General features: G+C 56.7%; 2 protein-coding genes across 2 annotated transcripts; both read right to left on the bottom strand.

Moving 5' to 3' along the window:
* Positions 1-458: 458 nt before the first annotated feature.
* GOT2 (glutamic-oxaloacetic transaminase 2) lies at positions 459-12,946 on the bottom strand. The gene is made up of 10 exons (XM_030025025.2): positions 12,801-12,946; positions 7,442-7,598; positions 5,800-5,928; positions 5,375-5,434; positions 5,092-5,253; positions 4,773-4,877; positions 3,694-3,844; positions 3,262-3,427; positions 2,141-2,291; positions 459-1,646 (listed from the first exon to the last, which is right to left on the bottom strand). Exons 1-10 carry the CDS (start codon positions 12,941-12,943, stop codon positions 1,524-1,526), a joined length of 1,347 nt encoding a protein of 448 aa, XP_029880885.1. The 5' UTR covers positions 12,944-12,946; the 3' UTR covers positions 459-1,523.
* Positions 12,947-14,287: 1,341 nt separating this feature from the next.
* CALB2 (calbindin 2) lies at positions 14,288-20,870 on the bottom strand. Its single transcript, XM_030026566.2, has 11 exons — positions 20,727-20,870; positions 17,423-17,499; positions 17,137-17,229; positions 16,968-17,048; positions 16,045-16,101; positions 15,861-15,938; positions 15,647-15,702; positions 15,400-15,439; positions 15,245-15,298; positions 14,944-15,015; positions 14,288-14,647 (listed from the first exon to the last, which is right to left on the bottom strand). Exons 1-11 carry the CDS (start codon positions 20,815-20,817, stop codon positions 14,531-14,533), a joined length of 816 nt encoding a protein of 271 aa, XP_029882426.1. The 5' UTR covers positions 20,818-20,870; the 3' UTR covers positions 14,288-14,530.
* Between the last annotated feature and the right edge of the window lie 2,252 nt (positions 20,871-23,122).

Genomic DNA, 23,122 nt, shown 5'->3' with positions numbered 1-23,122 from the left:
AAGGACTGCTCAGCTCGATGCCCTGGTAGAGCTGCAAAGGGGAAAGGTAGCAGTGGATGGAGAAAGCTCATGCAGACTCAGAGGTAACCCCTCCACCTCCACTTACAGAGGCAGCCGTGCCTGCTGCAGGGAGAAACTCCGTTGTGCTCCAGTGGCTGGGCACAGCGTAGATGACCTTCGGGAACTCAATACTCTCACCGACACCTACATTCAACCCTGTAGGCTTCAATTTCAGCTCCATGATATCAATTCCCACCTGGGGCAGCCTCAGCCTACACCCCTCTGGTGCTCTTGGGGCACACGGGTAGGATCTGCCCTCTCTCTATGTGGGATTCTCAGGAGATTACGATTTCATGGGCCATACCAGATCCCCTGTGCTGGCATGTCCCCGAGAGGGAACGTTTGGCACACAGAAGGGACAGGATCCAGCTGTGCGATGACAAAAGGCAGTCCCCAGCTCAACACAGCCATGCCCCAGTTTATTTGGATTAAAAATAAGAGTCCAGTGAGTCACAGAGCCTCAGGGACACTCAGTTTAGAAAGACAGAATGGTTTTTGAGTTGTCAGCTCTCAGACTTCCCTCAGGATCTTTCCCTCCTATTTTCTGGTGTCACCAGAAATTTGGCTGAACAGAGTAGATGAGAGGGATACCCCGCACTCCCACCTGAGGGTGGGCACAGCAGGGCCCACCTCTCAGCTTTGGGTCACACACACAGACTCTGCTTTGCGGGGAGGGCTGCTGGGGTTGGTACAGGAACAGGGAGAGGCAGAGACCAACAGAGAGCAGTTTTCAGAGGAGGTTCTTATTGGGGGAGTGAGAAATTGTTTCACCTCAGGGTATGGGAGTGAAATCAGGAGAACCAGGCAGGTTTAGAGGAGGCATAATGGTCTGCCCCACACACCGATGCCACGGTGAATTACACCTGAAAGGAGATTCCCAGATGGAAAGAGTGAAGCCAGCAATGGAGCAGATTTTAGCAGTGAGAAGTCCCCTGAGCTGGTTGTCGGAGGGCAGCTTTGGCACTGCCCAGTCCCAGGCCAGAAGGATGGAGGAGGATGGAGCCTGCTGGCAGCAGGGGCCAGCTGAGGAGGTGGCAGGGGCACAGCTGAGCAGCCCTCCCACTCAGCCCACCCAGTTCCCTGCCCGCTGCCACTTGGGCCAGCAGCCCACAGCCGCACAAAGCCTTCTCATGAAGAAATGAACATGGGGGAAGCCTTTGGTGCCTATGCTGGTAAGATGGCAGTGCTAAGCATTTGCTTCCTCCGGGGCATATAGGTGCTGGGGCTGATGGACAAAGGATGGACAGCAGGGGAGAACGGCTGTGACGCACGGGAGCCAACAATGATGTCCCTGCTCCACAACACAGGGCAGTTTTGACTAGGCTTCTACAACTCATCTACAAGATACATTCAGCAGCGGCGTCAAGTGCTGTGGTTGGAAGTATTCTGCTTGTTTCCTTTCCCTCCCCATCTTCGACCGGTGGGGCAGGGAGAGCCACCAGCTCCAGGGCACACCTTTGTCTTTACTTTGTGACTTGATGGATGGCATGAGCCAGGTAACCTACATTGCCCGATGTAACTCCCGCCACAGAGATTCGTCCGTCCTTTGTCATATAGATGGAGAACTCCTTGATCAGCCGCTCCACCTGGGGTGAAAGAGCAGAGTTCAAACCACAGGCCAACCTCTACTCTGTTAGCAGAGTGCAAATTTACCCAGCTTGCCAGACCTGAAAGCAAACTGGGAGCCAGCAGACATGGCATCCCACTACCTGCAGAGCCAGCAGTGCACCCTGTAAACCAAGAGAGATGCTGCTCAGCTCTCGGGCAACACACAAACACCGCAGATGTTCAGCCGGGAGTCACTTCACTTGAGCTACTGACCTTTAAGGTCACCTCCGAGCAGCACCAAGTGACTGTTTCCTTTGACAGATAAGCAAGCTATGTTTGCTTTCAACCTCCACAAGCACAGCAGGGAACAGAGCAAGACATGGGCCCCCACAATGCTCCAGTGCTGCAGGCTTGGAGGATGTTCCTCCTGGAGGAAGAACTGCTTACGAGGGCTCATTTTGGCACCTGCAGTCAAGATCTTACTGACAAGGACCGCAAATGACACCTTGAGACCACAGGAACTGTGGTTTACCTGCTCAGGCTTCAGCCCCGTGAAGCAGAACATGCCGATCTGGTCAGTGATGTGCTGCCAGTTGTGGGAAGATCCCTCTTTCTTGAGGTTGGACACCAGCTGAGTCCGCATGCTGATGATCCGGTCAGCCATGCCCTTCACCTCCACAAGCCTGAGAAGCCAACCCAGGAACCACTCAAAGCAGGGCTGGGACACAACAATGCTGCTGCCCCCCCCCAACTACTGGGAATCAACTCCCTCCACCTGGAGGGGCCTTGTACAGGGATGCAGACAAGCAAAGACCAGGGAGTGTGAACCTGTGGCTCCAGCTGGGGAACTGCTTCTCTCTCCTGGTACCTGAGGGTGACCGCTCTTTATTTATTCCATAGCTGTTGGACACTACTACCAGAGTACAGGCATCTCTTACTTCTGAAACCCACAGGTGAGTAGGAGGCCTCATGGTAGCGGTGCCCAAACCCAGGTAAATTATCTGCAGATAAACAAAGAGCGCAGGGCACCTCCCAGGGCAGGCAGATATCCCCTGCTCCAAGGCAGCACAGCTGAGACATCTCTGCTGGGCCCTGGATCAGGCACAAGCATCAGCCTGCCAAAGGAACACAGCTCCCGGCAAAGCCACAACACACAGCCAGCCTTTGTTCTGCCAGGCCAGCTGCTGGCAGGGACTTGACACCGAGGGGCTGGGAGAGCAGCACAGGGTGACACCAGGATGGAGGCTTAGGGCTTGAAGGTTACATTCCTGGGTCTTATTCCCAGGGGGGCTTACGCTTCCGCTTCCCCCATGTGAGACATACTACGTGGCTACAATGCCTCAGTCAGTCTTCTCCACTCCTCGGATAGGCACCTCCTGCAGCCTTCAATCCTAGAGGAGCTTTATCCCCTCCTTTACAGTGTTTTCTGCCTTCGTAACACAAGGAAACCTGTTTGTGTCAGGCTGGACCAATACCAGCTGATGCCAGGACACAAGCAGGGATTTCTCCAGAAGAAAGGGGTGGCACATAGTTCTGACTGTATCCCCGAAGCTATGAGCCGCCCATGACAGCGGCAGACGGTAAGTGCAGTACAGGGCCGCCACATAGAGACCTCACATCTCACTGTCGTGAGCATTAGGGGTTCCCTCTTACCACTCTTTCCGTAGGTCAGGGGTGTTCAGGATGAGAGAGGCAATGCGGGCTCCGTTCAGGGGTGGGTTGGAGTACATGGGGCGGATGAGGATCTTCAGCTGTGACTCAACCCTCTTGGCTTCCTCTGCATCACTGCAGATCACTGTGAAGGCGCCCGCACGCTCTCCTGAAAGATGGGCAATCAGGTCCCAGCCTCTGCCCTTGGATACCCAGGGCTGGGACAGGACTTATCCAAATGCCACATAGCTTTAGCAGAGCCCTGTTCTCCAGAAGGGTCTCCCATCAGCCCCCAGCAGGTTCTCTCCTGCGCCCCAACCAGTACTGCAGGATGAATGCAGGCAGCAGAAAGACACTGGCTGCTAAACCCCAGAGGCAGCAGGGTCTCTCCAGCAGCCTGGATGAAACCATTTCCACACCATCTGCCCTACTCACCGTAGAGCCCCATGTTCTTGGCATAGGACTGTGACAAGATGACGTTAATGCCCTGCTCAATGAAATACCGCACAGCCCAGGCATCCCGGTTGATGTCTCCGCTGGCAAAGCCCTGGTAGGCCATGTCAAAGTACACGAGGAGGTTTCGTTTCTGCCAGCAAAGAGGGGAGAGAGTGTCACAGGAGCTGAACACCCCTCCAGGGAGCAGGGCAGCAGGCTGAAAAGAGCCATGCAGCCAGTGGCCTGCTCAACTGCAACTGTGCTCCTCCAGAAGTAGAGCTGTTCCCCTCTTTTGCCACAAGGAAGGCAGCCCCAAAACCACAGCTACCCACCACACATCAAAACAGCAGGTCAAGACCCTCCCAGGGCATTTAGGGGATGTGCAGTCTGGCCCAGGAGGCAGAATTGGGTTCAGCAGTAATAAATTATTCCATTTCAGTGTCTCCTGTATTATCAGTTTCCAGGAAAACCACCTGGGAACCCTCTGGGCAGGTGCCAGCCCTTCCAATGCTTCCAGGCAGATAACCCAGCCACACTGCCCCTTGGTTAGGAGACCCACAGCCATCTGTAGGCCCCAGAGGCCACTTTGGTATCTACCAGTTCTCAGGACACTACTATGGCCAGGCATCCCCAAACCAAATTTCACTGGCTACAGCTTGGGGGAGCAGCAGGGAGGAAGAGAAGAAGGATGAAGGAAGAAACTGCCCCTATCTGTTTCCACCTGAAACTTGCGAGGAGACACCAAGCACGTGAAAGATCTTCCAGCTTTTTTAATAACACCGCACTGGGAGCCCCCCTCCAGCTATAACAGCTCACTCTTTCAACCCTGCTGCTCTCCCTTCATGTCTCCCAACCCCAGCTTCCTGGGAAGGTGCCAGCAGAAAGTCCGAGGGTCAGCTAGAAGCTTTATGAGTGCATTTGTCTGGCTCCTGTCTTCAGTACAGGAACATGACGCCCATCCTGGCTTCAGGGAAGCGAGTAACCTTTAGCGCAGTGAAGACCGGATGCCACCCACGAAAGCCCAGAGAAGTGGTTTTCCCAGGAACAGCACAGCACCCCTGGGACACTCTACTGCTCACCTTCACCATAGCTGCCAACTCCTTCCATTGCTCCTGCCGGGGATCCACCCCAGTGGGGTTGTGAGCACAAGCATGCAAGAGGATGATGCTCTTCTCTGGAATTTTCTAAGGAAAATGTTACAGAGAATGAATTATTAATGACATCTGAGCACTTGCCTCAGCAGCTGAGATGGGACTCTTGCCATAGACAGCTTAGATGAGCTCTGCAAGGCTTCTAGCCTTGATTTGGTGCCTTCAGGCATCATATTTAGGCTAAAGCAAGAAGGTGACCTATCTCCCCACATCAGCTCCCTGCTTCCAGGCATGAAAGGCAACTCACAGAAATGTCATCCATGGCTCCAGAGAAGTCAAGGCTACACGTCTTGGGGTCGTAGTAGCGGTAGGCCTGAAGTTGCAGGCCAGCATCACGGAAAATGGGTGTGTGATTGCCCCAGGATGGTTTGGGTAGATACACATCACGGCTAGACTTGAAGAACCGTTGCTGATCAAGAGAAAGACAGAGCATTCAAACAGGTTGAACAGATTCAAGCAGTTAGAAAACTCCAAAGATTCAGCTCCAGTCAAAATATGTCCTTTCCTTCCCCCACCAGCCATGGACTTACCAAAAAGTTGGCTCCAATTCGCAGAGATCCAGTCCCAGAAATACCCTGCACAGTGACATACTGCAAGGGAAGAAACAAATACATGAGTCTGAGCAGCCATGGTAAGATACAGGGAAAGCCCTGTCACTACATCAGCATTAGCAGAAGCACACCCAAACAGGGACATGGGGCTGGAGGGGACCACATGGGTCAGCAACTCCAGTTGCAGGGCAGGGAGTTGGGACCCCTGGCAAGGTTATTTCCCCTCCTCATGAAGGGCTGTTTCACCCCAGCCTTCAGAGGAAGCAGTTAGCCTTGGGACTGGCCAGCTTGCAGCTCAGAGGCATGAGCAGCCCTGCCAGTCCTTCCATTTTTGCTGGGCACCCACGTACCAATGGTGCGTCAGACAGCACTGTCCACCCCCTGCTTCCCAGCCTGCTCCTTACCCGGCCACTCTTGAAAGCCTCACTGTTTTCACCCAGAGCCAGTTCTGCAGATGCCCGGGTGAAATCCGCTAGCCCCCCAATGGGCAAATACTCCTTGTCCATCTTCTTGGATGCTATCATGGCCTCTGCCTGGGAAGGAGGACACACATTCAGCAAGGAAGGCATCATCATGGAGACGACGGCAGACAGCTCAAGGTCGCTTCTCTTCACATTTGCTCACTCAAAAGGGGGAAAGGTTGGTTTACAGGAGTTTCCCTTCAGAGATCAGGGCTCATTCCAAGCAAGGGGCAGCAGTAAACATTTCAGACAAAACCCTGCTTTTACCACGGGGCACAGTGTCCAGTGACCACCAGACCCTTCAGTGGGTGCTACCATCGGTACAGCAGAGCCAGGAAACCTGGCACCAGAGAAGACCACCTCTTCCAGCCCATTACAAGTCAACACTGCTGCACAAGGACACACGTTTCTTTGCCCAAGCAGGAATTGTCCTGCAGGAAGGCAAGACTTGACTGTTGCTGAAATGCAGAGATTGTCTCTACACAGGGAGACATCCCCAAACCAGATAGGGCAGCAAGCACTTTGTAGGGCCTCATCATGCTGGGAATGTTATTGAACTAGATGGAGCAGGTTAAAAAAAAATTAAAAAAAATCCAGAAATCCCAGCCAGATCTGAAGGCTGAAAGCTAGCTCACCCAATCTTTAAACATGGCTCCCCGCAGCTTTGCTAATCTCTACTTCTTTCAAGCAGATTCTGCATCAGAAACCAGTCCGAGTCCTTACTTAACACAGGATCAGAGAGTGGCAGCAAGGACAGCAGACAAAGAGCCATGCTTGGGAAAAATGCAGTGATGGAGATATCTGGGATGCTCTGGGAACCCTATCTGTGCTCCCAGAGCAGCAGGGCAGACCCTGGCAGCATTCGTGTACCGCCAGGAAACTGTTCCTGTGACACCACCCAGGCTCCCGGTTGTGACCCAGCTGTCACACATGCTGACACAGGGAAAGCGAGGGCAAGGGATGGCTTTAAACCCCACGCTGATGAGAAACATGGACAACACATCCTCCCTGAGCCAAGGAGACCAGCCAGTCAATATGTGTGTCAGCTGCCAGCTATTTAACAGCCTATTTCTACACTTACAGCCCTGAAAGGCTCCATAATCCCCTCAAGGGCAGTGTCCACATCCAGTTCCCCGGGCTGGAGTTTTAGACTGGCTTATGGGGAAACTGGTAACAACAGCTCAGCAGAATTTCTAAGACTAATCCATTAAGGTGACAATGTCAGCTCTTTCCTCCCATGTGGGCTGGCCCAGGGAACACCAGCCTATTCAAGAAACACCTTGAAGTTCAGAGGACAGCCAGGTTGGAGGGCTCATGGAAGTCAGCAACGAATTAGATTCACCTGGATGGGAACAGGACTCATATTCCCTGCTTTATCCCCTACTACTTAATGGCTCTGTTGTGTCTTAGAAGCATTAGTACTGCTAAGGGAGACATCCAAGAACACTGTCCTGCTCTGTTAGAGACAAAGCTTATTCTAAGGACCAACAGGCAAACCTTGCTTAGAGGCCTTCCCCCTCCCTGACCCTCCCACGGTGCCCGACACCTGGATCTGCCCCTGCCCAGCAGACAGCACCAGGCTTACCTTGCGAACACAGTTCAGGACGTATGGCTTCCCGTTGTCATCCCGGTACGCCCCAACACCCAGGTTCATCTTCTTGGAATTGGTGTCACGCTTGAAAGCTTCTGTCACCCCCAGGATGGGGTCGGGGGGACCCATCTCCACATGGGACCACCATGAGCTGAAGGGAAAAAAAAGAAGCTAAGAATCAGGCTTGAGAACTGGGCAGGGACGTGCACCAACATGGCTAGAGAAAACCTCAAGGCAAATCTTGTCTTTAAACCATTGGAAAAGGTACAAGCAGTGGTAAGAGAATTATCCAGGGGGAAAAAACCCAACTCCTTTATGCCCCATGATCTGGCACTGCATTTTACGTTGCAGAATGGGCAAAGAGCTTCAGTTCACTGTGGCTGAAGATACCTGACCACCTCCAAGTTATTAATGCATAGAAATGCTTTCCTTATGTGCTGACACCAGAAAGGCCCGAGGAAACAAGACTTAAACTCTTACATTCTGGCCAAGTGCCATCTCTTCACAGCCTACAGGTGGGATCGCATAGATTAGTCCCCTCCAGGGAACCTGGGCCATACCCAGGCAATTGCACGAAGCACGAATACGGAGCCTCTTCTGAACTCCTGGAAGGGCTCTTGTGCATGAAAACTAATCTGCTTTTCCTTCAACATTGGCTGAGTGGCTGACCTAATGATGATATTTCCTTTCCCTGCCCTACAAGCTCTGCCTCGCTTGAAGAGGGATGTCGTAGCCAAATGCTGTTTTCCTGGAAATCACAGAGGACACTTTCTTCCCAGTGTGACAAGTGACAAGCTCCAATGTGAAGGCCCCTTCCCTTCAAGCATGAAACCTCCCTGCATCAGGAGGAGCTTTGTGCCACACGCTCCAGCAGCCGCTCTACAAACCACCTGCCTCTGCCCTATTGGCAGGACATCCTGAAGACGGAAAGGCTCTCTTAATGTCAAGGGCAGACCATACCACGCTATAAAAAGAAACGTGCTATTCTCTCTTTGGCCTGAGCCTCTCTGCCCAGCCCTACGTCCAGACTTTGCAGGCTTGTAGGTAGTGCAAGTGAAGTGGTGTGATGGTTTTTAACCTGCCTGGCAGAGGGCTATGGCTGTAACAGTCCCCTCTTGAAGACAGGATTACTAAAGAAGGCGACTCCACTCAGCTCTGAGCATCCTTACTCACAGCATCACACTGGCACTTACCCAGACCCCTGAGCTTGGCAGGGGACAGAGCATGAAGAATAAGGTAGATTGGGTCTATCTCCTCTGGGGCAGGATTCAGTCTTGATTGCTAAAAGAGAAGCTCCCACAGCTAATGCTGCCACATATCAGCTTTACAAAGCTTTGCAGCCCGGGGAAGGCTGCCTCACATCAAGATAACAAGCTTTCCCAACACAGGAATGCTGTCCCGGGGCTGGATCCTGCCCCAGGCAATGCCGGCAGCCTGGAGCCACCTCGGGGCCAGCCAGACCTCCTGCTGAGTGCTCAGTGTGGTGACAGATACAGCACATCTGAAGACAGCAGGGCCTGGCAGGTTAAGGAAGCTCTAACACTAATGTAATCAGCAGAACTCACAAAGTCACCTCCCTCCACTCTGTCCCTGTTTTGGGTCAATTTAGACCCAGTTTAGTCACTACATAAACACACTTTGCACTAGCATGTGTGTGTAGATTGCATCTCATCAGAGCCCCAAACATCATTGGTCCTCTTCAGACTTATCTGCTCTTCCCATCAGTACAGGATTTCCAAATAAAAAGCCTCCATTTCCCCTCTTGACAGGCTCTGTGGAAAAAAGGGCAGCAAACACATGAGGCAGAGCCACCTCAGGTAGTTTAAAAATGGAATGTGTGCTTAGCATTTTCTAGACCACTAATAAGTCTTAATTACCTCTCTGGTTAAGTACAGGATCAACTTAGAAAGGAGGATGAGTGAGTCATGCCAGCAGCAAGCACGCTCCAGAGAGGGACATGGGCTGCACCAGCAGGGAGGGAGCAGCCTGGGGAGCCAACCTGAGCAGGACACACTGACGGGGCTGTTGGGGCAAAAAACTCCTGCAGGTTCAGGCAGCATGCAACGCTGCTTCGGAAAACCTCTCGTGACGCCTTCCTGGCAATGGAGGAGCAGGGGAAGAGAGAAACGCACTCTGCACAGGAGCGTGGCCCTCTGCAGTTTACCCGCTCTAGGATAATTTTGGTATCAAGGGCTGCAGGAGCCCAGCCATCTATTTTAAAGAGCTGCTGTTTCTGAGACAGTGGCGGCACCTTCCTTCTGCTGGCCTTTTCACCAAGCGGCTTACAGTGTTTTGGGTATTTAGGTCCCGATCCTGCAAACACTTAAGCAGGTCACTGGGGTCTAATATATACTACTGCTGCAATTAATGCTGATCCTGCAGGCTAAGCTGCAGCACTCCAGAGAGTTAAGTACTTTCATTCTGAGCCGGTCTTTCTATCGGCTTAAGGCAGCGAAGGGTAGGTTTAGGACTGATTTTCCCATTCTCAGCCTACAGGTTTTCAGGTGAAGGCCAAAGAAAGACTCCTCTGCTGTTTCCAGGGAGGTGAGCTTGCAGGGAGACAGGAGAAAAAAGTCCAGGCTGAGTTGCCCGAACACATCAGGATACCCAAGAGATTACAGAGACAAAGCTTTCTCAACAGGGGTTTGAGAAAAGAGATCTACTACGGATCCGAGGCCACAAGCCCTAACACACCGCTGCTCCTACACTACTGTAATGTTGCTGCCTCTGCACTGCGTTATATTTTTATTTTGAGCAATTAAAAGAGCATTGGTCTTGAATAAAGGTCAAAGTTATAAACTGCACATCTCTGCCAGGCTGGAGGCATTTCAGTGCGGAAAACTAAATGAAGGTAAGTCTAAGCTGGGGTTGAACTACCTGAGGGATATCCAATGTAAGCCAAAGAAAGCACATTTTCCAGCTACGGGACTTGAACAGTGGCAGCCCGAGTTAGAGTTTAGACGCTGAGCAGACCTGGTATTCAGGCAGTCTCCGTATGCTTCAGCCAGGCTGGTCTTCCAAGCCAGTTTCATGCAAGCGCAGCGTGACAGATGGGACAGAGAGGGTAGGAAAACGCACCAGGAACTGCATAAACCAGCAACACCCTTTAAAAATGTATGTGGAGCTCATGGCCTGAGTTGCAGAGACCTAAGAGTGTGCTCATGGACTCAAGCCAAGCCCCAAAAGCAAGTTTTCCTGTAGTTAAGCAAGCGTTCACAAGTCCAGTGAACGTTTCCATTGTGAAAAGGCCAATCCACGTTCCCTGAGGTACAGCCACATAGGATGCTGGATTTCAAAACCTCTGCCAAAGCCCCTACAGCAGTTCTGCAAGCCGGAGCGGAGCGGAGCGGAGCAGAGCAGAGCAGAGCAGAGGAACCAAAGGCAATGCTGTCCGGATACCACAGCTAAAGCAAATATTTACACAAGAACAATGCCAACAGGCTGCTGGCTACTATGGTCCTTTCAAGCCTAAAAATTCATTGCCCCAGCCAGCTGTAGTAAGCTTCCCACCAAGAAAAGCATTTAAAATAGCTGTCTCATGATACATCAGACCAGCAGACTGAGTTATCACCTTAATTAGCATTTGTGCGTCAAGGGAGCCATTTTAACCATTTGGTATCTCTTAATCTTTGTCCTGATTTCAGAAAGACCATTTCCAGCACGGAGCAATGCTAACAGCTCCGAGCACCAGAGCACCACGTGAAGATGCTGAAAATAAGGAATCAGAAACTGCTAATCGCTGCTTAGCATCCCCTGTCACGGGATAAGGAGCCACTCTCCCCGCACACTGCATGGGAACAACTGGGGACTGTGCACAAAGGCTCTTTACTTACAAAAGGGATGGTCTGTGTCTCTTTTAAGTGACCTTAATTCAATTTGGTAATTTGTAGTTTGCTGTATAACAAGCTTGAGAAAAGCAAAGCTATTGCCAGTGGGCTTGCATACTTTTCACAGGCCTGCTACAGTCAAGGGCAGAAAACACAAGTTCTAGATAGCTGCTCTTCCATACCTGCTGAGAAAAGCCAGACGGCTGCCTCAGAAGAAGCAGGGGCTGGGAGCATTTGTCTCACAAGACAGCAAAGGGCCACGCTAGACAGAACAGGGTTAATCAATATCTAATAGCCTTCTTTATCTGCTGGAATGGGAAAAAAAAACCCCACTGCTTTCCTGCACTGACAAGGGCTGGGAACTCTTCCTTAAAGCTTCTCGAGCCAGTGTGGGCCAGGAGTCAAAGGGCTCTGGAGAGCAGGAAGGCCTTGCCCACATCCCTCTGCATGCTCTGCTTCTCGGCCACTTGGTCATGGTTGTGTGGCCAGCCAGTGCCCTGCGGCTCTCAGGTCAGCTGTACTTTGTGGAGCTGTTCTGGGCTCTTCACAGGGCTCCAGCTGCACCCTGGATCTTTCCACCCATCCCTCTGCCGGCTTCAGAGACAGTGGAATCCAGAGCTGCCAGTGCAGAAGTGGTCCTCACTGGTCCTCCCTTGCTCCCATCCCACTCACACCAGGTTTTGCACACCTGAAGGCATAGCTCTAGCACAGGCAGAACTGCACACTGGCAGCACGGCCCCAGCCCCATTTCATGGTGCATGGCGGGTCCCTGTAGACCCACTACACAGTGAGCAATTCCCAGGCCCATTTCATGGTGCATGGGATCCCCTTGGTCTCACTATAAGCTGCATGGTGGGGAGCAGCGCCCCAGCCCCATTTCACAGTGCATGGTGTCCCTCCGGCCCCATTGCACAGTGCACACCAGAAGAATCACCCCAGCCCCACTTCTCGGTGCACAGGGTCCCCCGGGCCCCGCTGCACAGTGCACATCACCAGCAGCACCCCGGCCCCGCTGCACAGGATGCCCCCGGCCCCATCTCTCGGTGCAGGGGGTCGGCCCGGTCCCGTTGCAGGGTGCGCACCGCCAGCAGCACCCCGGCCCCGTTGCACGGTGCAAGCCGGTACCCCGGCGCGGTGCACGTGCGCGCGCCACCCCGCCGCGTGCCCACGCGCCCTCCACGGCCGTTCCTCAAGGGCAGGTTGGGGCCGCCGGGCCCGGCGGCAGCCAATCAGAACGCGAAGAGGTGCCGCGCGCCCCCCGACTCCTGCATTCCCCAGCCAATCCGCGCGCCGTCCCCCCGGCAACCCCCTTCCCCGCCGCGACGTCACCGGTGGCGCCTACAGGCTCCACGGAGGGACACGCTTTCCCATCCCCCCCCACCGCGAAGCGCCCACACCCCGCAGCCCACCCCCCGACCCGCCTCGCCCTACAGGGATCGCCCAGCACCGGGCCCGGCGGCGGCGCGGCCCTCAGCGGCGGGAAAGCCCCTCCGCCGGCACCAGCTAAACCGCCCCTCAGCCCTCACCTAGCGCGGGCGGCGGTGGCGAAGCGCGGGGCTGTGAGGAGCCGGTGGCTGTGCAGGAGAGCCATGGCGGCGGCGGCGGCAAGCGGGCTGGCGAGCACACACTTCACACCGCGGCCGAGCGTCTCGCGCCCCGCCCCGCGCATGCGCGCCCCCCCATCCCGCCCCCTAGCGGCCGGGAGGGCTACCTGCAGCCGCGCCGCCCGCCCGGTTCTGCGCCGTACTGGCTGCAATGGGGGGCTCGACTGGGACGCGGTGGGCCGCACTGGGCTGTACTGGGACACAGAGGACTGTACTGCACCATGGTAGGCTGTACAGCGCTGTGCTTAGCTGTATTGGGCTGTGCAGCACCATACGGGGCCATACAGGTCTGTACAGGGCGGTACGGGGCCACACTGGGCTGTACTGGGCTATACAGGAATGTAATGCACCATACTGGGCTGTACAGGGCCATACTGGGCTGTACTTGGCCATATGGAGCTGTACAGGGCTGTGCAGGACTGTATTGGGCCATACTGGGCTGTATGGGGCTGTACTTGGCCGTATAGGACTGCACCATGCCATACAGGGCTGTACTGGGACATAGAGGACTGTACTGCACCATGCTAAGCTGTACAGCACTGTACTGGGCTGTGCTTAGCTGTACAGGGCTGTACAGCAGCATATGGGGCCATACAGGGCTTTACAGGGTAGTATTGGGCTGCACTGGGCTGTACTGAGCCATACAGGACTGTATTGCACCATACTGGGCTGCACAGGACTGTACAGGGCTGTATTGGGCCACACTGGGCCACACAGTGTGCGGCTGTACTTGGCCGTATAGGACTGCACAGTACCATACTGGGCTGTACAGAGCTGTACTGAGCCATACAGGACTGTACTGTACCATACAGGGCTGTACTGAGCCATACTGGGCTGTACAGGGTTATACTAGGCCATAATGAACCATAGGGGGTCATACAGGACTGAATTGCACCATACTGGGCTGTACCAAACCATACTGGGTTGTACCGAACCATACTGGGTTGTATAGGGTTGTACTGGGCCATATGGGGTTGTACTGGGCTGTACATGGCCATATAGGACTGCACTGCACCATAGTGGGCTGTACTGAGCCATACTGGGCTGTACAGAGCTGTACTTGGCCCTACAGAACAATATTGTACTATACTGGGCTATATAGGGCTGAACTGGGCCATACAGGGGCTGCCCCCCCCGCAGCATCACACTGACGCCACCACCACGGCCCCCACCCAGCCACCCACGCTTGCACCCTGCGCCCACTGCCACTGCTGACACCCATGGTGGGGGGGGGTTCAGCCTTGTAGCCAGCAAGGCTCCGGTCTAGCAGTACTTGAATTTATTTGTAAACTCTTCTTTGGTAAACGATAAAAACACAAGAAGAGACCAAACAAAAACGACACCCCCCCCCCCCCCCCCCCCAACAACAACAAAAAAATAATAATAAAACCAACCAGGCAGAATGGGGTAAAAAAAATAAAATAAAATAAGGGTTTTCCCCCAAGGTGGGATTTTAACAATCTACAGCAAACCCAAGAGCTGCTGGGTGAGCGCCAGCAGGGGGTGGGGTGGGGGGCATGGGCGCTGAGCCCCCAGTGGGGGCTCAGCGCCCACCCCCACCCCCCGCAACCCCCCCGCCAGCGCTGCAGTGGTGGGTGCTCCCCCACTGTGCTTGTTTTTCGGTGAGGAAGAGCTTGGGGTGGGGGGGGGTCCTACATGGGGGGCTCATTGCAGAGCACGATCTCCAGTTCCTTGCGGTAGAGTTTGCCCCCATCAGAGAGGTTCATGATGCTCTTCCTGTAGTTGGTGAGCTGTTGGATGTTCATCTCCTGGAAGGAACGGGGAGGAATGGGTGGTAATGGTGGGGCTGAGCACCCTGGTTCTCCCTGGGGGGGCACCCCCAGGCTGGGACACCTGTGTCCCCCCTGCCACCGCCAGCTCTGGCGCAGCCTCCCATGGGGACACAGGGTTGGCATCTAGACCAGCGTCTCTCCTGGTGCCTGGGGAACATGGATGGAGGGGGTGGAAGATGCTGCTGGGAGAGGGGAGGAGGCACAGGGGAGTGTGGTGGTCTGGGGGGGAGGGACACCACGGCTCTGTCCCCCACTTACTCCTCCCCACTTACTTTCTTATTCTTCTCGTACAGGTCTTTCAAAAGCGCGTCCAGCTCATTCTCGTCAATGAAGCCACTTCCATCCTGGATAATGAGGGAAGGACGTCAGCAGGGCGTAGGACACAAGCCCCATAAGCCCCCCCCCAAGGCATGGCTGTGGGGGGCACCCCCAGACCCTTAGCCAGCACAGCCAAGAGCTTGCACCCCAGATCAGAGCAGGGAATTGACCTAACCAAAAACACATGGGTTGGTTTGGGGTTTTTTTGCTGAGTTATATTTATTTGGAGCAGTTTCCTAGGAGCCGGCTCCCTACCTTGTCATAGAAGGCGAAGATGGCGTTGAACTCCTCCGAGGACAGCTTCATCCCCTGAGCAGTGGCAAGGAACACCGGAGCATGAGGAAGGGGACAGAGATGCAAGCAGGGAACAGGAATGTTTTGGGGTTTTTTTATTATTACTTTTATTTTACCTGGAACTTCAGAAGGAAGTTTTCTTGCACGGGCAAAAGTCTGTAAAACAAGAAGGGCCGGGATGAGCCGGAAGCCACCAGAAAAAGACACTTTTTTTAAACCAAAATGACTTTTTGTTCAGAAACATGAGCAAATTAAAGAGGAAAACTGTTGTCCTCAGAAGCTGGAGCAGAGTCTTCCTAGACACAAGTGTTTCAGGGTGTCTTTCCCTCCCCAGCGCTTCCTTCTCGCTGCCTGTGACCTTACCGGGACATCTCCGAGAGGCCCAGCTTCCCATCACCGTTCATGTCGAACATCCGCAGCTGCCGGGACACAAGCGGCACCCGGTCACCCATAGCCACCTCCTCCCCTCTCTCCCACCCGCTGTGGGGTGGTGAGACCCCCCTGAGGCTGGGGGTGGGACCTGCCCTGCCTCGGGAGAGCCGTGATCCCCCAGGACCAGCCCGGAGGTCCCACTTACAATGGTCTGCGTGTACTCCTGCAGCTTGGGCTCATCATAGGGCCGGTTCGCCTTCTTCAGCAGGTCCGACAAGAAGCCCTGGAAGGAGAGAGGGCTTTGCTGGCTGTCCCCATCCCTGGCTGTCCCAGCAGGAATGCCCCACCAGCAGGGACCCAGCTCAGCCCACCCGATGCCCACAGCCCACCTTGAGCTCGTTGGCTTCGATGTAGCCGCTGCGGTCCGTGTCGTACCTGCGCCAAGCCTGCGAAGCAGCCGCCGCGAATGTTAGTGTGGGCTTGTGTCCCACGTTTCCCCCCCACCAACAAGTGGGTACCCCCATAACCCCCCCGCTTGGAGCATCCCCCACCACCCTAGCAGAGATGGGGTCATCTCACGGCTCCAATCTTGGCTCGTGGTGGCCTGAGCAGCCCCACATGCTCTCCCTTGGGGCTGGATGCTTTTGGTCAGCCCCATACCAAGAGTTCAAGTGCTATTATCCTCACCCCCACGTGCAAGGGTGGGCTTTAAGGTTTGATTGCATCCCCCAATTAAACAATAGCACCCACTTAACCCCCCCGCCATGCCATGGAGCGCTCCTCTTTCTGCCGTCGCCTCCACCCTGGGTTCATTTTCCAAGCACAAGCTATCCCTGCCCGGGATGCTGCATGCCCCTCTCTATCCCCAGCCGTGTTTCAGTCCCCATCAGCAATTTATTTCCCACCCTGCAGATGGGTTCACCCCGTGCAAGGGCACAGCGAGGTTTTGGGGTGGCCCAGAGCAGTGTTATCTGCTTCAGCACATCCCTTGGGCACTAAAGACTGACCACCCCAAAGGGGGAATTTACAGAAACAGCTCCAAATCTCTGCAGTTCACCTCACCTGGAGACAGGGACAAGGTGCCTGGCTGCCCTGAGAGGTGCCCGAGGGGCACTGAGGACTGGGAAAACTCACCACACTCCCACTCTCCCCCCAAAACAGCACCGCCTCCCAATGCTGAGTTAAAGCCAAGAGTCTGGGGGAGACCCAGGGAGGTTTGGGCAATGCCAGCACTTGGTTGTTTCTCCACAGTGGAGCCAGGCACCAGGGACCAAATCCCATGGGAAGCCCCGACACAGCCCGTCCTGCTCACCTCCATGAACTCCGAGCTGGAGCCCACATGCTGGCGGAAACACAGCAGGAAATTCTCCTCCGTGGGCAGGATCTGGGCCAGCTGTGGGGAACACGAGCGTCAGGGGGGAATGCGAGCATCAGGGGCGAACGTGAGCATCCCGGGGATGTGCAGGGCCAGCACCACTCACCTCCGCCATCTCAATTTTGCCATCCGCGTTTTTGTCGTACTTGTGCATGAACTCCTTCATCTTGTCACCCAAGTCGTCGTTCTTGGAGTCCGGCTGGCAAGGAGAGGGGATGGGAGCGTTTAACTCCCCACCCCCGGGCCGGTGTCCACCCCTTCCCTCCCAGGGGTGCCCTGGTCCTGCCTGTCACTGCCATTCCCAAAGGAGATGGGGTTGACATGAGCCTGAACCTTTGGGCAGGAGGGAACAGGGGAAGGAAGGAAGGAGCAAAACCAGGAGAGGCCCTTACCACACCCGCCCCCTTCCTTGCACTTTCCAGCTCCTGGAAGAAGTTTTCCAGCTCTTTGCCTTCGATGTAGCCATTTCCTAGGGAAGGAAAAAAATGCAGTAAGTCATATCCCGCCCCCCCCCCCGTGTCAGAGGGCAGGAGGTGAGGGAGGGATGGTCCTGGGGGATGCAGCGCCTGTCCCCCTCTGCATGGGGACACAGCTCCGAGGCGACTGTGGCAGCAAAGAAACACCAGCTGATGCTGGACGTTATACAAACCCAGCAATGCCCGAATTTGCAGAGAGCTGGAGCCCCCCCCCAGTGGTGTAGCTCGGAGCAGGGGCATAACCCCAGGCTTGTCCCCTGCACCCGCTTGTAGGGCGCAGGGGGCTTTGTCCGTGTCCCCATCACAGGGGACTTTGTCCCCATCGCAGTGTTTGCTGCATTTTCTGCATCTGATGCTGTAAGTGGGTGGTTTAATTAAACCTCTCTGTCCTGCCCGAGCATCCCCCAAGCAGGACTGTCTCCTCTCAACCCACTGTGGTGGCCAGTAAGGGCAAACGGGGAGCAGAGACAAGGCAGCTGGCACAGCATCATCCCCCTGGTGCAGGATCAGTCCCAGGATGGGGTCAGCCCAGCACTGGTCTCCGAGGTGGCCGGGGACTCAGAAAGGTCCCTGTCCCATGTAACCCCCCACCCCTGGCTGCCGATCTCCATGCCAAGATGTGGTTCCTACGGAACCGGGGGTATCCACCGCCCTTCCCTGCCCGCAGGATGCTCGGTGGCAGGACGGCTCAGCCAGGACCCAACCATGGATCACTCCCACAGCACTGGCCCTCGGTGGCTTTGAGGGGGTGACTGGCATGCTTCAAAGCAGCAGGATCGTGCCACAGCTGGGGGACCTCAGTGAGGACACAGGCTCCACAGTGCTGCCAGGCAAGATGTCACCTCCCTGCCAGAAATCGTCCCTCCCACCAACAACTGGGCACAGCTGGGGGACACTGCCCTTTCCTCCGAAGTGCCTGACTGAGGGATAGCCAGGGGTCTTCCTCATGGGCATCCCCCCCCCCCAAACCCATCCCCATTTCAGCCCCCAGAGGCTCGGGCCACGGTGCCCTGCTCTGCGCCGCCTTCGGCATCATCAACCGCGGGCTCCCCAGCAGCATCTTCTCCCCTGGGAATAACCCATCCACATCCCTGCTGGAAGCACCTGGGGAAGTCCCAGGGCACCTTCCTCTTGGATGGCCTCATCCCGACAGATGAGCAGCATCCCTCCCAGGAGGGGACAAGGGGCTCTGGTGATGTCAGGGTGCCAATGTGAGCCACCAAGGGGCTTAGCTTTCCACTGCACTTCCCAGGGGTTTTGCTTTTGTGGGTGTGGGAGAGCCCCAAGCTCCTTTGAATTCAGTTGGAAAAAAAAAAATCAGCAAGAGTTTTGAGCAGGGAAAAAGAATAATGCCAAGAAAAGTCATGGCCAGTAGTTTGGTTTCTCCCAAGCAGCAGCTTGGACAGGTCTGATCTGCGTCTGCAGAGCAGCAGGGTGCGGAGCAGCTCTCCCCTCCAGAGAGCCATGGCCAGTCCACGCGGCTGCACGTCGGAGCCTCCCCACACCACAGAGCCATGGGATGGCCGTGGCTGGCAAAGTGAGGACATCAAAGACACCCAAAGGGACTTCTCTGGGGCATGAGGAGCCAAGGGGAAGCAGGTGAAAACCCCACTGGAGGGGTGTAAGCACAGGGAAGAGCTTGGGTGAGACAGCCCCATCCGCAGGGGGATGAACCCCAGGTCCCTACATCACCCTGTGCCCGTCGGCAGAGGGGAGCAGCCATGGCTGTTGGATCTCCCACCTGGTGCGGCCGAGCATCGTCCTCGTCAAGGCCACCATCTCCCCTGCCACCCGAGTCCCTCCTCTCCTGGGCACCTGCCGTGGCGCAGCCCGACAGCGTTGCCCTGGCCAGGGGCCGCGGGCCAAGCTGGATCCGTTCCTGCCTCTGTGTTTTGGAGATGACGGAGCACATCCAAGGGCGCAGCGGGATGTGCTGCAGGAAGGCAGCTGGGCACCCCACACCAGGAGCTGCCCACTCCCACTGGGCTGTGACCTTCCCACCCTCCCCAACCCCTCGGTTGTTCCAGTGCCAGCTCCAGCAGTGACAGAGACAGCCGTGCTCGTGTCCCCCGGCGCTGTGGGGCCGCAGGAGGGACCCCGACGGCGCGGCCAGGAGGGCACCCAGAGCGGGCTGAGCTTCAGCACGCCCGGAACACTGCATGACGCAGTTACTGGGAGGGTCGGTCCCCAAACCTCCCCCCAGGGATGGGAGACCCAGGGAAGGGCAAGTGCTTTCCCCCGGGGCTCCTTTTCCCAGCAGGCTGAGCCTCCTTCACTGCACCACAGCCCTGAAATAAACTATTTTCCCACCAAAATGATGCTGCTTTTTGCATTCCCTGTCCCTCTCCCCCCTTTCTGGGGCTGACAGTGATGGGGACTAGGGGTGGCATGCTCAGCTGTGACTCCGTGGGGAGGTGACATCCCTGTTGGGGGCATGGCTACTGCCACAGCATCCCCAGGGAGAGGTTTTGCTGGGCTGGGGAGCAGGTGGGGAGGGACCGAGCGCTCCAGCCATGGAGGGGCCATTCCTCACCCTGCTCCAGGCAAGGGGCACCCCCTCTGTCACCCCCCCACCTCCAGGGCAAGGGGTTGGCCCTGGGGCCAGGCTGGTGGCCGTGTTGTCCCCCAAAGAGCCAGGCAACCCAGGTGCCAAGGTTGGGGCACCACGGTGGCAGAAGGGATGGAGGGGACTGATGGTGGGCACCAGGCAGGGGTTTCCTGGGAGGGGACACGGCGGGAAGGGCAGGACCCCCCCCGGCCAGCACCCAGGGATGACAGCAGCCCTGAGCAAACCCCAGCTCTCGGGGGACCTGGCAGTCGGGGGACGCACGAAGGAGACCCGGGGCTCAACGTCCCACGGGCTGGGAGCTCCCGGCGGGGGCCGGTGCTGGGGCTCCCCAGCCTTTCCCGATGGGGAGGTCCGGGGCGGGGGGGCGATGGCCTTCCCGATCCCGGAGCTCCCCCGCGACGGGGCTGCACCCCGGGGGTTCTCCATCATCCTGGGGGCTCTCCATTGCCCCGGGAACTCTCCGTTTTCCCCGGGCAGCGGCGGCGGAGGCTCTACTTCCTCTGGGCTTGCCCCCGACGAGATGTCCGGGGACTCTCCATCATGTCCCCCCCCCCCCCCCCCAGCCCCGCACTCCCGGGGATGTTCAGCCCGCTGCCCTCCCCGCCGGTTTTGGGGGGGTGGCGGCGGGTCCCCCCGCGTCCCGGGACTGACCGTCCGCGTCGAAATGTCGCCAGACGTCGAGGAACTGGGAGGCGGTGAGCTCGGCCAGGTGGAGGTGCGGGGCCTGCTGCGGGCCGGCCATCTCCCGCTCCCGCCGCCGCTGCTGCCGCCGCCGCCCTCCCGCCCGCCGCCTTTTATACCCGCCGCCGCCGCCGCCGCCCGCCGCCGCCAGGGGGCGCCGCTGCCCCGGGACACCGGCCGGGCACCGGGGGGGGCGGGCAGCGGGACACCGGCACCGCGGGGGGGGACGACGGGACGCGGGGACACCCGGCCACCCGGACACCGGCACCGCCACGGGAGCGGGCACCGGGAGACCGGGACTGGCAGGGGCAGCACTGGGCACCGTGGGGGACAGCCTGCGCCCCGCCACTTGTCCCTGCCTTGTCACCTACCCTGCGCTATGTCACCTGCCCTGCTTGACGTCACCTACCCCTGCCCCATGTCGCCTACCCCGGCTCTATGTCACCTGCCCTGCTTGACGTCACCTACCCCATCACCTATCCCTGCCCCATGTCACCTACCCCTGCCCTGTCACCTGCCCTGCCTGACTTCACCTACCCCATCACCTACCCCTGCCCCATACCAGCTATTCCTGTACTATGTCACCTACCCCTGCCCTGTGTCACCTGCCCTGCCTAATGTCACCTACCCCTGTCCTGACACCTAGCCCTGCCTTGTCACCCTGCCCTGGCCTGCCACCTCCTCCCGCCTATCACTGCATCCCTTCCCCAAGTCCCTGCATCCCTTCCTGTGCCACCCAGCCCTCATCCGCGTCACACAGCCCTACCCCTGTCACCGTGTCCCTGCCCTGTGTCACCGCATCTGTGTGCCTTGTCACTGCCCCCCTGCCTCACTGGGCTCCTGATGGCAGCTTTGTGGCTCATGATTTGCTGGTCCTAACAGGAGGAGCAGGGCGGAGGCAGTCCCAGTGCCACCGCCACCGAGGAACCATGCAATGGCCACAGCAGGGCTCTCACCCGTGACACATGGCTGGGGGAAGGATGTGAAACCTGGACACTGTGCCTGTCTTTTGGAGGAAAACCCAAGGAACCCTTGGATCAAGGTTTTGCCATCCCTGCTGGAGGGGGTGTCCTTGGAGGGATGGGAGTGATGTTCAGCCCAAAAAGCAAAGTTTCTCACCCGGGCTCCCCTTGCCACCCACCATTTCATCGGGGGATTTTCTTTTCCCAAGTTTTCCCAAACAGCAGGGAAATTTCCAGGCCCAAACAAACAGCCACACGTGGGGTTTGTCACTGGCTCCAGCACAGCCTGCCCAGGGGAAGCGTTGCCACGGCTACGAGGGGAAAAAAAACCCATAATTCAGATCCAGCAAGAAGGCTTGGCCAATAGAAGTGCTTAATTAAAGATGAGAAGAAGGCAGGAAAGTTCAGACGTGTGCAGAGCAGGGATGGAGCAGCAGCAGGCAGCTGCAGGGAGTTACTGGGGGACTGCACACCCTGCCGGCTGCTGGTGCCTCTTGTTCTTGTCTCTCCGCTGGGAGAAAAGGGGGTGCGAGGTGCTCCCCCCAATTTGCAGGGGGAGCAGGCTTGGGGACTGGAGGAGCTCAGTGCAATGGAGACAGCCCCAAGCCTGGTTTTAAGGCCATGAGGAGCTGGGGCAGGGCAGGATGCCAGACTCCGGGCATGGGGAGGGAGATGCTGTGCCAGCATCCCACAGGGAGAGCCAGGCTGGGACACGGAGCAGCAGGATGCCCTTCTCCTCCTCCCTGCCACACAACGCAGCCTTCAAGCACGCACAGAGACACCGAAGGGCATCCTAGGTATTCAGTTCACATTTCCTGGGGTCTGGCATGGAGACGAGTCCCAAAAAAGCCTCCTTTTCCCATTACTGGAGCACAATTTTCCCCAGCAGACTCCACTGCTTTTCCATCCCCCTCCCTCCAGAGCAAAGTTTTCCTGGGGGCTGAAAGTGGACACCCACTGCCTCTGTGGGGCTGGGCTCAGGGATGCGTCCCCAAGCTGCGGGGAGAAGGGGCACGGGGGAGCGTCGGGTCCCCAGCACTGGTCCATCATCTGCTCCGTGCTGAGCAGAGCCTCAGCCCACAGGGGAGATGGCTCTGGGTCAAGCACTGTCACATTGCTCCAGGACACCCACCTCTCTGCTGATGAAGACCCAAGGTTGCTCCAAGTTGGTACCTGGGAGCAAAATTTGGGCTCCGGCAGTGCCCTGAACCCACTCCCTGCAATCCCTGGGGAAATACTTCCTCAAGCTACCTCTACAAAGCACCTGGTGGGGCAAGAAGGGCTCATTACTCCAGGAAGGGGTTTGCTAAGATTGGGAGAGTTTTAAAGAGGGCTGTGAAGCTTTGGGTGAGGAAAGCAAGTGGTGGTTGTTCTGTTAAAAGCCATCTCCCAGCATAGGTGTCC

Source organism: Aquila chrysaetos, chromosome 9, assembly GCF_900496995.4.
Source record: "Aquila chrysaetos chrysaetos chromosome 9, bAquChr1.4, whole genome shotgun sequence".
In the NCBI taxonomy this organism is placed as follows: Eukaryota; Metazoa; Chordata; class Aves; order Accipitriformes; family Accipitridae; genus Aquila; species Aquila chrysaetos.
The sequence above is the reverse complement of the archived record's forward strand: the minus strand, read 5'-3'. Positions and strand labels throughout refer to the sequence as shown.